Below are 16,097 nucleotides of genomic sequence, written 5' to 3' on the forward strand. Positions count from 1 at the left end.
GATTGGTCCACAGCTCAGGCGCAGCAGCCAGTGAGCACACTCTTGGTCAGCAGCGAGGGCAATATGGCTTCCTGCACCTGGTGAATTTGGCATCATGGAGAAATCGCGGGGCACTGAGGTAAGAGGGAGAGGGTTCAGCCCCTCCGGGAAAGGGAACCCCGAAGGCCTCACTCGGCAGTGCGTCGTTTTAGCGACCCGTTGGGGATGGAGAGGTGCAGGGTTGGTAAACTGAGGTAAGGAACTTAGTCCCGACCAGAGACCACCCGGATTCGTTTTTGCTTCTGTTAAGCTGTGGGCTCGGTCCGTGGAAGAAGGTAGGAAGGAAACGCCTCCCATCCAGGGGCAAGGAAACCGGGCTCCAAACTGCGACACCACCTCTTTGACTTCTTGGTTTCGTGGTCCTGTGCTTTAGGGATTGTGCGGCCTGTCGCTTCCACGCGGGAAGTAAAGGGAAATATAAGTTGACTTTTACTCCACGCTGGGGCGTTCACTTGCCTGTCTGCCAGGTTAGGCACAACCATCTTCATTAGGGAGGGCTTAAAAGAGCCTGTTGGTTCCCCCGGAAGTTGACACAGCTGCAAAGGGCAAAAGGTTGCCACCAAGTGTGTCAGTTTCCAAAACTTTGTCATGTGTTCCGTGACACGGCAGCCGGTTGCCCACCTCTTCCATTTGAAGTCTCTTCCCTTTTCCACGCAGTAATAATGGCCAACGTTTATGGAGCGCTCTTCTCGTGGTTTACTTTTGTCATCCCTTCTTCCCAAAGTATTATTGTAAAGTGATATTGTCCTTGTTTAGTGGAAGCTGAGACAATGGGAGTTGACTTGCTGTGGATTGTACAGCTAGGAAGCAGTAGAGGTGGTATTTGAACCCTGGGGTTTTTTTTTATAATTTATTATTATTTATTTAACTTTATTTTATGTGCATTGGTGTGAAGTTTGTCAGATCCCCTGGAACAGGAGTTATAGAGCATTGTAAGCTGCCATGTGGGTGCTGGGAATTGAACCTGGGTCCTCTGGAAGAGCAGTCAGTGCTCTTAACCGCTAAGCCATCTCTCCAGCCCCAAACCCTTGGTTTTTAAGTAGTATCACATCTGTACCCCACGTTCTGTGAGCCAACACGTTCTGCCACAGGTGAGAAGACTGAGGTTCTCAGAAGGTAAATGACCCGAGGATCAGTAGTTGATTAAGATCCGAGCTTAAGAGTAGGCTGTGGTCCATACCATCATGCAATTACTGCCTGTGGCATCCTGCTCCGATCCTCCTTGAGACAGTCTGGGTCTCAATTTTTATCTGCCTTTGCCTCCCTCTCTGTTAGGAAGAAAATAGGTTTACTGACTAGACTTGCAAGGGACAGTGTGCTAGGCAGTAACAGGATTACCACAGCTGCTGACCTTAAATGTGTCTTTGAGCCAGGTGGTGGTAGCACACACCTTTAATCCCAGCACTGTGGAGGAAGAGGCAGGTAAATCTCTGTGAGTTCAAGGCCAGTCTGGTCTACCTTGTGAGTTCCTGCACAGCCAGAGTTCCATTTGGGTGTGCATATACTGAACAGGGAAGAATGGATTTCAATGCCATCTACCCGGGAAGTTCTTTTGAGGTGTTTAGTATAATTCCACTTTTTTTTTTTAAATAATGTATTATTGTTGTGGTTTTTAAGATTTATCATTTATTTTATGTGCATTGGTGTTTTGCCTACATGCATGTCTGTGTGAGGGTGTCGGGTTCCCTGGAACTGGAGTTACAGACAGTTGTGAGCTGTCATATTGTCATATGGTTGCTGGAATTGAACTGGGTCTCCTGGAAGAGCCGCCAGTGCTCTTAACCACCGAGCCATCTCTCCAGTCCTCTCCCCACGGTATTATTATATAGAGCTCTGATCCCTGGCATAATTTTTTGACTTTATAGTGGTGTGAGAACAATATTGATTCAGTGGACATTGTACGTTGAAGTTTGCTCTGTGCCCAAGCTCCCCATGTGAGAGGTCTTGGTGGGCAGAGGCATACACAAACCACAGCTTGCAGTTAGCTATGCTAAGGTAGGCTAGGTGTCATCTTTTCCCTTCTTTCTTTCTTTTCTTTTCGAGACAGGGTTTGTCTGTGTATCTTTGGAGCCTATCCTGGAACTCGGTCTGTAGACCAGGCTGGCCTCGAAGTCTATGAGATCCACCTGCCTCTGCCTCCTGAGTACTGAGATTAGAGGCCCATGCCGCCACACCTGACTTCTTTAAAATTTATTAAGTAAATAAATTTTACAATGTACAGTGTTCTGTCTGTATGTCTGCCTACAGGTCAGAAGAAGGCACCAAATCTTATTACAGATGGCTGTGAGCTACCGGTGGTTGCTGGGAATTGAACTCAGGACACCTGGAAGAACAGCCAGTGCTCTTAACCGCTGAGCCATCTCTCCAGCACCCCCATCCGTATTCTGTATATTAAAATACCCTGTAGGGAGCTGAAGAAATGGCTCAGCAGTTAAAAGCTCTTACTGCTCTTTCAGAAAACCAAAGTTCAAATTCCCAGCCCACACGAGGTGGATTAGCAGGTCTGCAGATTCTCTTCCCAGGCCAAGCACATGTCACTCTTCCTCTAGGAGACGCCGTCTTCAGAGCCAATGGAAGAAGAGGAGGAGGATGACTTGGAACTCTTTGGGGGCTACGACAGCTTCCGAAGTTACAACAGCAGCGCAGGCAGTGAGAGCAGCTCCTATCTGGAGGAGTCGAGTGAGGCAGAGAATGAAGACCGGGAAGCCGGGGAGCTTCCCACCTCGCCTCTGCATTTGCTCAGCCCTGGGAACACCCGCTCCCTGGATGGAAGTGGTTCAGAGCCAGGTGACTTCTTCACGGTGCCCTTAAAGATGGAGGGGAGTCGGGAGCTTGTGGGCGAACACAGGCGATGTGGGCAGAGCCATGCAGATATCTAAGGGACTGTCCTCGAGGGTCAGTCCCTGTCCTGCAGTCTAGTTAGTATAATTCTCTGACACCTTGTGTCTGTTGTGTCTATTCAGCACTTGGTAGGTGCATTGCCCTAGTGTGAGTCGCCTGGGTGTGAAGGCGGTGAGTCCTGTAGAGTGGCAAACACATAGCTTTTTTTAAATACAGTATGTATGCAGGGTTCTGCCTCCATGTATGCCTGCAGGCCAAAAGTGGGCACCAGATCTCATTACAGATGGTTGTGAGTCACCATGTGGTGGCTGGGAATTGAACTCAAGACCTCAGGAAGAGCAGCCGGTGCTCTGAGCCTCTGAGCCATCTCTCTAGCCCTGCAAACAGTTTATGGACTACAAGCTAACACATTGTAGTGACCTTCAGGTCAGGATGGACAGATGGACAGATGTGGAGGTGGGCAGAAGGGAGTGGTCAAAGATGATCTGAAAGCCAGTTGACTTGGAAGAGGTGGATCTTGATGGTTGCCAGTCCCTGTGTCAGGACTCCCAGAGTGTGAGCGGTGTGTCCTGAGAAAGAGGCAGGCTCCCATCTGCAGACGGCCCCTCCTATTCCTTCATGCTTGCACTCCTGGGCAGTGGGGTCCGGTTTCCTTCCAACCATTTTGACGTCTCCCCACATTTTTTCATCTTTTGCCCTTCTCAAAATCTGAGCATTTCAATACTAGCAGAAATCACTAGGGAGAGCCACTGGGCCAGGGGCTGGTTCATGACCCTGGCTGCAGATGGGTTCTCTGGGAAGCTGGTTAAGCACTTCAGATGCCCATGTCACTGGGGCCCAGGCCACAGCACTGTTTGACCTACGGTGAAGTCAAGGGAAACACAGTTTGTCCACTTGTCCCTGAGAACGCAGAGCTACAAATACTAAGTGACTTAGCACCTCTCTCTTGTCCCTGTCCTCTCTCTAAAACTTGTCACCAGGTTCTGCAGGTGTTCGTGTGGGTTTTCAGCCCCTTAGCACTGGCTCTTGCTGCAGGCCCAGGAGGAACCGCATGTCGTCTTAGGTGGATAGATGGAGTGGCAGCTGCTGCAGGGGCTGACGGCAGAGGCAGCATGTCGTGACATTCGCTCCTGACAGAACGACAGGCACTGTCCTCTTCCTCCTCCTCTCACTCACATGGCTGACACAGTGCTCTGTACTCTGAGGAGCCCGTGGGTTGGTCTGACTTAAAGTAATTATGTCTGGAGTCACGTGCCGGCTTCTCTTTCTAGCGGTCTGTGAGATGTGTGGTATCGTGGGCACGAGAGACGCTTTCTTCTCAAAGACCAAGAGGTTCTGCAGTGTCTCATGTTCCAGGAGCTACTCCTCCAACTCCAAGAAAGCCAGTATCTTGGCCAGACTGCAGGTGAGAGCAGCCACTCATGCCCTTCTTGGGGTCCTAGATGCTGAGCTGAGCCATCACGTGATTGGAGGCAGACACATTAGTCAGTTTGGGGAACGCATCTCTAGTGGTCACTCGAGGTACGTGAGACTTTGCCTCAGAAAGTGCCACCCACTCTTTTCTTTTCTTTATTCTTTCTTTTTTTTGAAGATCAAAAGAGGGTGTCAGGTACCCTGGGACCTCAAGACTTTGAGGCAGTGGAGGCAATTGTGAGCCATGTAGATGCTAAGGACTAAACCTGGGTCCTCTTAACCAGTGAGCCATCTTACCAGACCCTATTTAATTTAATTTTGTTTGTTTGGGTTTTTTTGTTTTTGAGACAGGGCTTCTCTGTATAATGGCCCTAGCTGCTTTGGAACTAGTTTTGTAGACCAGGCTGATCTTGAACTCACAGAGATCTGTCTGACTTTGCCTCCAGAGTGCTGGAATTAAAGGCGTACACCACCACATTTGGCTCCTTTATTTTTGAGACAGGCTGAACTAAAACTCACTATGTAGACCAGGCTGATCTCAAACTCACAAAGATCTGCCTACCTTTTTTGAGAAAAAAAAACTCCTCCCTATGGCTGGGATTAAAGGCATGCCCTACCATGCCCAGTAATTCCTATTTTAAAAGGCTCAAAAACTTTAAGGTAATGGTTCTCAATCCTCCTAATGCTGCAGTTTAATACAGTTCTTCCTGGGTTTTTTGGTTTTGGCTTTGTTCTGTTTTTGTTTTTAGCTTTTCAAGACGGGGTTTCTCTAGCTTTGGGGAATGTCTTGGAACGTTCTTGCAGACCAGGCTGGCCTCAAATTCACAGAGAGTGCTAGGATTAAAGGCATGCGCCACCACCACCCAGCATTTTTTTGGGAGGGTTGGTGTGTTGAGACAGGGTTTCTCTGTGTATCCCTGACTGTCCTGTAACTAGCTCTGTAGACCAGACTGGCTTAGAACTCACAGAGATCTGCCTGCCTTTGTCTCCCAAGTGCTGGTATTAAAGGTGTGTGCCACCACGGCCCAGACAGTTCATGTTGTGGTGACCCCCCAACCATAAAATTATTTTTATTGCCACTTCATAACTAATTTTGCTACTGTTATGAATCATAATGTAAATGTCTGATATGCAGGATATCTGATATGTGACCCGTGTGACAGAGTTGTTTGGCGCTCCCTTCCCACAGAAGGGTTGAGAACCACTCAGTGCATGTGTGCCCCTGCTTAGCTGTGTGTTGAATGGACTCCCGGCCTTTGTCATGTTGCTTAGTTATCCTGTGTAAGTGAGCTTTCCCTGAGCCCTAATGAAAGCTCCCCAGCATGCTCTGGAGTAGACTCTCCAGGCCATTCACGTATGAACAGAGGTTGCCTGTGGGTTTGGAGAGTTTCTGGCCCCTCCGCAGTCACTCAGTTATAGCTCTCCAAGGAGCTGGGAGCATGAAAAGACTGCAGGGGAAATGTTAGGAAGAGGCTGGAGAAGTCAAAGGATGACCCCAGCCTTCTGTAGCCCTCCCCTGGGTGTTCTCGCTCATCATCAGTTTTGTTTTGTTTTGGTATTTTCTGTGTATGTATCCCTGGCTGTCCTGGAACTCTCTGTGTACACCAGGCTGGCCTCAAACTCACAGAGATCCGCCTACCACCACCTCCCAGCTCATCATCAGTTTTACAAAAAAAACTCAACCCAGAGAAAGTTAATTAGCTGGACCAAGACCATGAGCTCGGCCTGAGCAGTCCCAAGCAAGCTCTTCTTTCTTACTTGGTGTGGTGGTGCATGCCTGGAATCCCAGCAATCAGGAGGCAGAGGCACAAGAGTTGCAAATTCCAGACCACCATATCTCAAAAAAAAAAAAAAAAACACAAAGCAAAATAGAAACAGATCCCAACTCATATCTGTCAGCCTGTCTGTTTCTCTTCTTGCCCTCCAGGGAAAGCCGCCCACCAAGAAAGCCAAAGTGCTACACAAGGCAGCCTGGTCTGCCAAAATTGGAGCCTTCCTCCACGCCCAGGGGACAGGACAACTAGCAGATGGGACACCCACAGGACAAGATGGTAAGACAGAATCCTGTGATGGGTACCAGGGTCAGGGTGGCCTTGCCTAGGAAGATGGACTGGAAAAGGTGACCTGCTGGAAAGTTGGGAGTCCATGTCCACCACAAACTGTCTCCACTGGCTGGATGTTGTGGAAATGACCCTAGGCAGTTCTCTCGGTGGCCCTCAGTCACCTGGGTCTGTGATGACCCTGAAACCAGACTTAGCAGTCTCGTTTCTCTTTGCTTCTGTCTCCATGGCTTCTGTCTTCCTGGTACAGGAGAGGTCCAGGGTGTGTGGAGCAGGTGGAAGGGGCCTGTCAGTTTTCCAAGCATAGTGATTAGTGAGCAAATTACACAAAGAAAACCTCAAAGAGGCTGGAGTGTTATCCCCATGTCAGGAGACACACACTCCCCCGTCAACCACCAGGAGCCAGAATCCAGTATAAACACAACAGGGTCTTTATTGATGCAGGTTTGAACCTGGGCAGCTACTCAGCACTCAGGTGACTGAGATCGGCCCTGATCATTCACAGAGTAGGATTTATAAAGGGAAAACCACAAGCAAGTGTCACAAGCCTTGGCATTACTCGGAAGGTCATAGGGCGGTTGATATTTAACCTGATTGGTTGTGGTGAGCGGCACAGTACAGCATTGAGAGGTAACTAATGATGTTAAAAATACATCAGGCGTGGTCGAGGGATGTGTTAAGTAGCGGTCGTTAGTCATACCCAGGGTGGGAGATCAACCCATTCCGGGAACTTAGGACCATGGAGACTGCATGAGGTGGGTGATCTTAGTTTAGTTTAATTTTAATTCTCACAACAGCACTGCGCAGCCAGGTGAGCCGTGTGCCACTCTTCCTACTCTTGCCAATTAGGTGTGCCAATGACTGGGTGTAGGAGGAGGAATTTAATCCTATAAGATCTGATTTAACTCCCCCTTTCTGTGGGGCATGAAGGGAGAGAAGTTTCTCTTTGGATGCCCCTCTGCTCCCCAGTCCTGGTGGCCATTGGTGGTGATAAAAGGACTTGTTCCTAGAGCCCAGTGGGGCCTCCAGATTCATGTTCTAACTCAGCTCCTGTACATAACCTACTTCAACTCTTCCTTGTGCTCTGCAGCTCTGGTCTTAGGGTTCGACTGGGGAAAGTTCCTGAAGGACCACAGTTACAAGGCCGCTCCTGTCAGCTGCTTTAAACACGTAAGTGCCCTGGCAATGAAGGAGGAACAATCAGGGATAGCCAGGGGACATCTCAGGCTGTCTGCCTCATTGCTTCCCACACATTTCAGTTGAGCTGCTCCAGGCTGGACAGCATCTCTGAGAACAGTGGCCATACCCCAGAAATCCTCCTTTGTCTTGCAGGGCTGGAGAGTTAGCTCAGTGGTTAAGAACAGTAGCTGTTCTTCCAAGAGTCCTGAGTTCAATCCCTAGCACCCACATGGCCAGTCACAACCATCTGTAATTGTATTCCCATGGGATCCTGTGCCCTCTTCTGGGGTGCAAATAAAGCAGCAGTATGATTATATAATATATACTGGGTGTGGTGGCGCACGTCTTTAATCCCAGCACTCGGGAGGCAGAAGCAGGTGGATCTCTATGAGTTCGAGGCCAGTATGGACTACAGAGTGAGTCCCAAGACAGCCAGGGTTACATAGAGAAACCCTATCTTGAGAAACAAACAAAAAACAACAAAAACAAAAAGGGGGGGTGGTATCAGATCTTCCAGAAGTGGAGTTGTCTGGATGACCGTGAGCTGCCATGTGAGTACTGGGAAACAAACCCTGGTCCTCTGCAAGAGCAACAAGTGCTGTTAATCACTAAGTCATTCTCCAGCCCTCATTTGTTTGTTTGTTTGTTTTAGTTTTTTTTTTTTTTTTCCTGGCAGGGTTTTATATATCCCAAGCTGGTCTCTAACTTCCTATGTAGCTGAGTATAGTCTTGAACTTGGATCCTCCTACCTCAACCTCCCAAGTGCTAGAATCACAAGCGTGTGCCACCGTGCCCAGCCTTCTGCCAGTTGACTCTGGGCCTGCCTTCCTTCCTTCCTTCCTTCCTTCCTTCCTTCCTTCCTTCCTTCCTCCCTCCCTCCCTCCCTCCCTCCCTCCCTCCTTCCTTTCTTTCTTTCTTTCCCCTGCCATTAGGAATTGCATGCTCTTTATGTCACCAAGCTACACCTCAGGCTTGTCTAAGGACCTTTCTAATACCAAACATACTCCAGTGGGGGACTCCCTTCCAGTTCTTCCTGGAGAACAAAGGATTTGAGTGATTTGAATGAACTTGAGGCCAAGAACTTAATAGCACTCAGCAGCTGTTCTTGTGCTGGCCTGGAGTAACGCCTACACCAGGTCTTTTGTCTTTTGAGGGGAGGTGGCTTTTCAAGATGGGGTTTCTCTGTTTAACAGCTCTGGCTGTCCCAGAACTCACTTTGTAGACCAGGCTGGCCTTGGACTCACAGAGGTCTACCTGCCTCTGCCTACCAAGTGCTGGAATTAAAGGCGTGCACCTGGCTTGTCTTGTTTTAAGACAGTGTCTCAAATGGTCTCAAGGCTGGCCTGAGAGCAGTCTTACGTCCTGCTATGTCTTTCTCTGAGTTGCTAGTGAGTATGTATCTTTCCTGCAGGGTAAGAAAACAATCTCTTTGGCCCCGAATTCTCCTAGTCCCCACATTTTTTTTTTTCCAATTTATTGTTAGTGTTCTGGCTGCATGTATGCCAGCATGCCAGAAGAGGGCGCCAGATCTCTATACAGATAGTTGTGAGCCACCATGTAGTTGCTGGGAATTGAATTCAGGACCTCTTGAAGAGCCGCCAGTGCCATCTGAGCCATCTCTCCAACAGGCCTCCTCCCCATTTGTATTGTAGGGAAATTAGGAGTTTTGTTTTGATTTGGTTTTTAGCTTTTGGAGCCTGTCCTAGAACTCACTTTGTAGACCAGGCTGGCCTTGACCTCTGCGCCACCACTGCCTGGCAATTAGGTCATATTTAACATAAGATAAAGGATGCTCTATAAGGAGCTTTGCTGTATGCCTGGTCACTGTGTGCTGCCCAGGCCTCTGTGAGCCTGTCTGCCTTGGGAGAGGGATTGTTACCTGAGCAGCTTAGGCCGGGTCTGATAGTGAAAGACGATCCAAAGGAGGACCAACTTGCAGTTGGCAGCAGATCGAGGTTAGGCTGTGGGGGAGGTACCAGACCGTGCCCAGTGGGGAAGGGCTGGGGTGAGTGCATGTGCTCTGCCCACTCTGTGCAAACTGAGGTAGTCTCTGTGCTATGACACTGCCGTACAGCTGACAGGGGTCCACACTGAGAGTTGGAGCTGACCCTGGAATGCTGAGAATTCAGGTCTGTGCCTCTGATCCTCCACCCATGGCTGTGTACACCTGACGGCACACTGCCATCCCACGCTCCTGGCCAGTGGGCAGGCCTTGTTTCGCTCTTGATTCCTGGTTTTCTGCAGCGTGCATGATGTGTGAAGGTAGGTGCAGAGGACAGGACGGCTCGGGCCTGAGGCCGCTCCTCTCAGCCTCCAATGCTCTCGCCACCACACAGGTGCCCCTCTATGACCAGTGGGAAGATGTCATGAAGGGGATGAAGGTGGAAGTCCTCAACAGTGATGCTGTGCTCCCCAGCCGGGTGTACTGGATCGCCTCTGTCATCCAGGCAGCGGGTGGGTATTCCTCTGGTCAGAGCAGGGTCTGGAGTTTGTCTTCAGAGCGACATATCTCGTGGGTGGGTGGTGTCATGGGGTGAAATGGGTTTCATAAATCAAAACCTTACCCACTGGCTGCTTTCTCCTTCTTAGAGATTCGCCCTTAGGTGAAAGCACAGAACTGGGCAAACTCAAAAACTAGAATTTCGTTTCATTTTGATTTTTTTAATTATTTTTTGCACGTTGGTGTTTTACCTGTAGGTATGTTTGAGGGCAACAGATCCCCTGGAATTGGAGTTACAGACAGTTGTGAGCTGCCATGTGGGTGCTGGGACTTGAACCCAGGGCCTCTGGAAGAGCAGCAGTGCTCTTAACCACTGAGCCATCTCTCCAGCCCCTTATTTGATTTTTTTAAAGGTTTATTCTGGGGACCAGACCAGAATGCTTCCTTAATATATGGCATGGATTTTGTTTTGTTCTGTAGATCAGAGACCCCACATATCTGGAACATTTCCCAGCATAAGAAGTAGGAAATCTGACTGGGGCTACAGAAGGACGAAAGCCTGAGAACATGCTTTCCCCATCTCCTTCCTCCTCACAGGTCCCCTTGTCCTTCCTTTTAGGGTACCGAGTGCTGCTTCGGTATGAAGGCTTTGAAAATGATGCCAGTCATGACTTCTGGTGCAACCTGGGGACTGTGGATGTCCACCCCATCGGGTGGTGTGCCATCAACAGCAAGATCCTGGTGCCTCCACGGAGTGAGTGAATGAGGAAGCTCCCCATGCCAGTTCTTCCCCATGCCAGTTCCGTAGGGCTCCGGGTGGAAGGGAAACTCAAGAACAAAACGTCCCCCGTGTTCCCTCCCTACAGCCTGGGCCGTTTGGATTTATAGAACATATATATATATATGCATGTATGTGTATACATTTTTAAAATATGCACACACACACATTAACTTGTGTTTATGCCGGAGTGAATGTCTGTTGTTCACCAGGTGTGTATAAGAGCCTGAGAAAGTTGGAAGGAGTGCTGGATCTTTTGGAACTAGGGGTTAGAAATGGTTGTGAATTACCATGTGTCCTCTGAAAGAGCAGGCGGTGGTGTTAACCGTGAACCATCTCTCCAGCCCCTTGAGGCTGGTTTTATGAGATGAAGCGGCAGAACTAAGTAGTCCCTCCCTCCAACTGCTCTCTGGGTTATGAAGGTGCTGTCGGTCTATGTTACCGGCCTGTGCTGGTGTCTCCACAGCCATCCATGTCAAGTTCACTGACTGGAAGAGCTACCTCATGAAGCGGTTGGTGGGCTCCAGGACGCTTCCTGCAGATTTTCACATCAAGGTCTGGCTGTGTTCCCAGCTATCCCCCTCCTCCCTCCCTCTCCCACTTTTCTCCATCCTTCATATGATTCATTTCAGAGGTTTTGTTTTAATTTTGCGGTTCTGGGGGCGGGACCTAGGGCTTTCCATGTACAAGCATTATGTGTTGCGGTACTCTTCTGTGACTATAGGTTTGGCAGTCTTCACCCCAGAACTGTCTCTGGTGGCTGACCAACTCTAGTTCCAAGGGATCTGGCACCCTCATACAGTCATACATGCAGGCAATACACCAATGTCCATAAAATAAAAATAAACTATAAGAAGCAAAGCACTGTGGGAATACAGAGTGTGTGTAGTGTCTAAACTCTCCACCTAGGGGAGAAGAGTCATGCACACTGATAACGATGCAATAGGCACCATCTGAGCTGGGGCTGTGCGCCCGTCCGCGTGGAGTATCATTTCAGTTTAGAAGGCTACTTTGGCTGAACATGGTGGAACATACCTTTAACCCCAGCACTTGAAAGGTAGAGGCAGATGAATCTCTGTCAATTTGAGGCCAGCATGATCTACATAGTAGGTTCTAAGCAAGCCAGGACTATACAGTGAAATCCTGTTTCAAAAAAACAACAAAACCGGCCGGGCGGTGGTGGCGCACACCTTTAATCCCAGCACTCGGGAGGCAGAGGCAGGGTTAGGCGATCTCTGTAAGTTCGAGACCAGCCTGGTCTACAAGAGCTAGTTCCAGGACAGGAACCAAAAGCTACAGAGAAACCCTGTCTCGAAAAACAAAAACAAAACAAAACCTTAGAAAACTACTTAAGCCTTTACCTTACAAAGGTCTGTGTACATAGTAATCGTTCAGAAGGATCCCAGACTCTACAGAACACTGTCTCTCCCACCTCAGTAGACCTCTCACTGGGGCCTCCCACAGGCTCCTGAGCGAAGCCAGGCTTTCAGGGCGTCCTCATGAGGTTGGGAAGGCATCCCAGCAGGATACAGGAAATGTGCAACATTTGCTGCCAGGACTCTCACTTGACCTGGCCTTGTGTTCTCAGAGGAGCAGGTATCAAACAGGCTTCCTAGAGGCTATGGCTTTTGAATTGTACCTGCATGGGCAGAGATGATGTGGAAGCCAACTCCGAAACATAAAGGTAGAGTGGAAATTGGGGCCATCACAGACGAGGCTCTGAGTGTAGGTAGAAAGCTGTGCCTGGGTCCTTCTAAATGTTTGTTTCTGCTGTTTTCTACAGACATAAAAGGCAACTGGTCTTTTGTTTGTTTGTTTCCATGACAGGGTTTCTCTGAGTAGCCCTGATTGTCCTGGAACTCACTCTGTAAACCAGGCTGGCTTTGAACTCAGAAACCCTCCTGTCTCAGCCTCCTGAGTGTTGGAATTAAAGGTGTACATTACAGCCCAGCATTTTTTTAGACCAACCTAAACTATGTGGAGTATGATCTCACTATGATCCTCGTGTGTGCTAGAATTACAGCTATTATACCTGTCAGACATAAATCTTGCATGTGCCATTCACAGAGGACCAGGAGGCAGCAGGGAGTGTGAGGTGCCCAGGGATCAGTGCAGAACCGTGAAAGGCCCAGTGGACACCAGATCTGAGTCTGCCTATACTTTTCTAGGTCATTTGAGTTTCCTTGGTCTGAAGTAGACTCTGGGATTCCCACCATCCTGACTAACTGAAATCTGGTGAGAAATGGGCACCCACTGAGAACTGAAGGTCTGCCCTCTGCTGTTCTGAGGGACTGGGACCCAGGCAAGACAGAGGGCGCAGTGTCTTAGATCCCACTGCCCTTCCCTGTCCTCTAAAAAACAGATTCAATTATTTTTATGTGTATGGATGTTATACCTGCATGTATATGTGTGTTGGGTGCGTGCAGAACCCTTGAAGGCCAGAAGAGGGCAATGGATCTCTAGGAACGAGAGTTATAATAGGTTGTGAGCTGTCATATCAGTTCTGGGAACCAAATGTGGGTCCTCAGAAAGGGCAAGTGTTCTTAATGTCTGAGTCATCTCTCCAGTCCCTTCTTTGATAGCCTTTTGTTTGGTTCACTTTAGTTTTTTGAGACAAGGTTTCTCTGTGTAGCCCTCATTGTCCTGAAACTTACTCTGTAGACCAGGCTGGTCTTGAACTCAGAGATCTACCTGCCTCTGCCTCTTGAGTTCTGGGATTGAGGATGTGTGCCGCCACGCTTACCTTTTGCTAGCAGAGCGGGAGTGTAGGGCTGGGTGGCTGAAGCGGGTGGCCTTCCTGTCCTTGCAGATGGTGGAGAGCATGAAGTACCCCTTTCGGCAGGGCATGCGCCTAGAGGTGGTGGACAAGACCCAGGTGTCACGGACCCGCATGGCTGTGGTAGACACAGTAATTGGGGGCCGCCTTAGGCTTCTCTATGAGGATGGTGACAGTGATGACGACTTCTGGTGCCATATGTGGAGTCCCCTGATTCACCCAGTGGGTTGGTCCCGGCGTGTTGGCCATGGCATCAAGATGTCAGGTTAGTAGAGCCCCTGGCTGGTGTGACTCTGGGCACAGCCTCTAAAGATCAGTAGGGCCTTTGCTGTACCTCACAGTAGTGTAGTGAGGTGGACTGCCATCACTGCCCTTGAGGGACAGTGCTGAGGGTCAGAAAGACCCAGTGACTTGACTCAGGTCACTCAGCCCAATCTGAATAGTGTCACAGTGCCAGCATAGAAAAGCCTAGCTCCCTTGTGCTGAATAGGCCACAAGACTGCTCCGGGCTCCTCTCGGCTAGACTTGTCTCCTTCTCTATGTAGGGTGGGGAGCTGGGGCACAGCTGAGAACAAATTAGTCTGCCTGGCCCCATAATTCTGGGGAAGTATGTGACAACCATTGGCTGCCTTCAACTCCCTTTTCCTCTCTTCTCTGTCATCTCCCCAAGAGAAACGATGTGACATGTCCCATCACCCCACCTTCCGGAAAATCTACTGTGACGCTGTTCCTTACCTCTTCAAGAAGGTAAGGTGCAGCCTGTGGGCACTTCCTTTCCGGGCTGCAAGCGCTTGACTATCCCTTGCCTTTTTTGTAAAAGATGTTCCATGGTCCTTAACAAACTTGTTAGGGAGTAGACTAAGGCAGGGTCTCGCTGTAACCCAAGCTGGTTTGTCACAGTCTCCTAAATTCTGGGATTATAGGTGGGCACCACCACACTGTCCCTTGCCCTCTGTTTCATCCCAGGCCTGCAGCATCTAAAGCCTGTTTCCTCTTTCTTCCCCTGAATCCTCAATTGTCCTATTCCCTTAAGGTCCGAGCTGTCTACACAGAAGGTGTCTGGTTTGAGGAAGGAATGAAACTAGAAGCCATTGACCCTCTGAATCTGGGCAACATCTGTGTAGCAACCATCTGCAAGGTGAGCCGAGGCCACTCTTTGACCTCCAGCATGGCTGTCTGTACCCTGCAGTTAGGCTCTGGGGACTCTGACACTGACTGCTCATGTTGAACTTGAGTGTGTAGAGGGAGACCATTCCTGCTCTTTACTCAGAACCTACCTGCATGTTAGGGCTTGAGACACTCAACATCTGAGCCTTGTCCAGTGTCGGGTACAGGCTGTCCCCTGCCACTTGGATCTCCTCTGCATACCCAAAGCCTCGGCCCAACTCCTTGCTCCTGCCTGCCTCATTGCTGCAGCCTGAGGACACCAGCCTGTTCTGTGCCTAGCCCTGTGCTCCCTAAACGTGCTGTGAGCCCAGTGGCAGCAAGGCAGGTGCAGTCGTGGCTGCATGGGTTGGCCATCCAGTGGAGAGGATGCCTTATCGCACATTCCTGAGTGCTGGGTGCTCCACCACACACCTTGGGGCATTTTAGTAGGGGACAAATTCCATCCATCCAGTTGGATCCACCTCCATGTTGAGTCATAGCTACCTTACTGGGGTGAGGAGTGTCCTGCGGTCTGCTGTTTATTTCTCTACACCCGCCCCAAGGGCTTGTTTTTAATTACATTTATTTTATGTACACATGCATGGAAGTCAAAAGACAATTTGTTGGTTTGTCCTTCCACTGTGTGGCTTCTTGAGTCATGCCAGATAGCAAGTGTTTTTGACCTTTTGAGTCATCTTGCTGGCTCCTCCTCTAGGTCCTCTTGGATGGTTACCTGATGATCTGTGTGGATGGGGGGCCCTCCACAGATGGCTCAGACTGGTTCTGCTACCATGCCTCCTCCCATGCCATCTTCCCAGCCACCTTCTGCCAAAAGAATGACATTGAGCTCACACCCCCAAAAGGTAAGGCCTTGCAGGGTGAAGCCACAAGTCCAGCCCCATAGCTGATGTGTGGCTCCGTGGTGTGAGAGAGATGTGGGCATCTCCAGGCACTGCTGCCTTCCTTTCCTCTGCCTGGCTGACAGCCCCATAGCTGATGTGTGGCTGGTGAACAGAGCTCATGCGTGTCCTAAGGCAGCCCATGACCTGTGCAGCATATGACTTCACGGAGCAGGTGTCGTCCTGGGGAGGAGGGCAGCTGCAGTGACTCGCACTGTGTACTGCTCTGCCCCTTGACCCACTTCCTACTTTCTGCTTTCCTCTCTTCCTCTAAATGTCCTGCCCTCCAGGGTATGAGACCCGGCCTTTTGACTGGGACACCTACTTGGAGAAGACCAAGTCGAAGGCAGCCCCTGCAAGACTCTTCAACATGGTGAGGAGACACAGCGCTGGGTTGGGAGTCTGTGACAACCTGGGGACTGGCTCTGCTCACTGACATCAATTTCAACCCCATCTTTTCAAGTCTTTACTGCTGGGATCAGCCACTTCTAGAAAAGTCTGTGACATGAACGCTCTGGCCAGTGTG

At 49.7% G+C, this 16,097-nt stretch overlaps 1 protein-coding gene across 2 annotated transcripts in view; it reads left to right on the forward strand.

Moving 5' to 3' along the window:
* Positions 1 to 16,097, forward strand: part of L3mbtl2 (L3MBTL histone methyl-lysine binding protein 2) — a 20,352-nt gene continuing 4,255 nt past the window's right edge. For both annotated transcript variants that reach the window (XM_057791566.1, XM_057791565.1), the window contains exons 1-13: positions 1 to 118; positions 2,589 to 2,826; positions 4,152 to 4,285; positions 6,221 to 6,344; positions 7,444 to 7,523; positions 9,869 to 9,986; positions 10,592 to 10,726; positions 11,217 to 11,305; positions 13,560 to 13,791; positions 14,197 to 14,273; positions 14,560 to 14,664; positions 15,388 to 15,535; positions 15,862 to 15,944. In XM_057791566.1, coding sequence (XP_057647549.1) covers positions 95 to 118; positions 2,589 to 2,826; positions 4,152 to 4,285; positions 6,221 to 6,344; positions 7,444 to 7,523; positions 9,869 to 9,986; positions 10,592 to 10,726; positions 11,217 to 11,305; positions 13,560 to 13,791; positions 14,197 to 14,273; positions 14,560 to 14,664; positions 15,388 to 15,535; positions 15,862 to 15,944 — 1,587 coding nt within the window. In that variant the 5' untranslated portion in view covers positions 1 to 94. The remainder of the gene's footprint in view (positions 119 to 2,588; positions 2,827 to 4,151; positions 4,286 to 6,220; positions 6,345 to 7,443; positions 7,524 to 9,868; positions 9,987 to 10,591; positions 10,727 to 11,216; positions 11,306 to 13,559; positions 13,792 to 14,196; positions 14,274 to 14,559; positions 14,665 to 15,387; positions 15,536 to 15,861; positions 15,945 to 16,097) is intronic.

This window comes from Chionomys nivalis, chromosome 17, assembly GCF_950005125.1.
Source record: "Chionomys nivalis chromosome 17, mChiNiv1.1, whole genome shotgun sequence".
NCBI lineage: Eukaryota > Metazoa > Chordata > Mammalia > Rodentia > Cricetidae > Chionomys > Chionomys nivalis.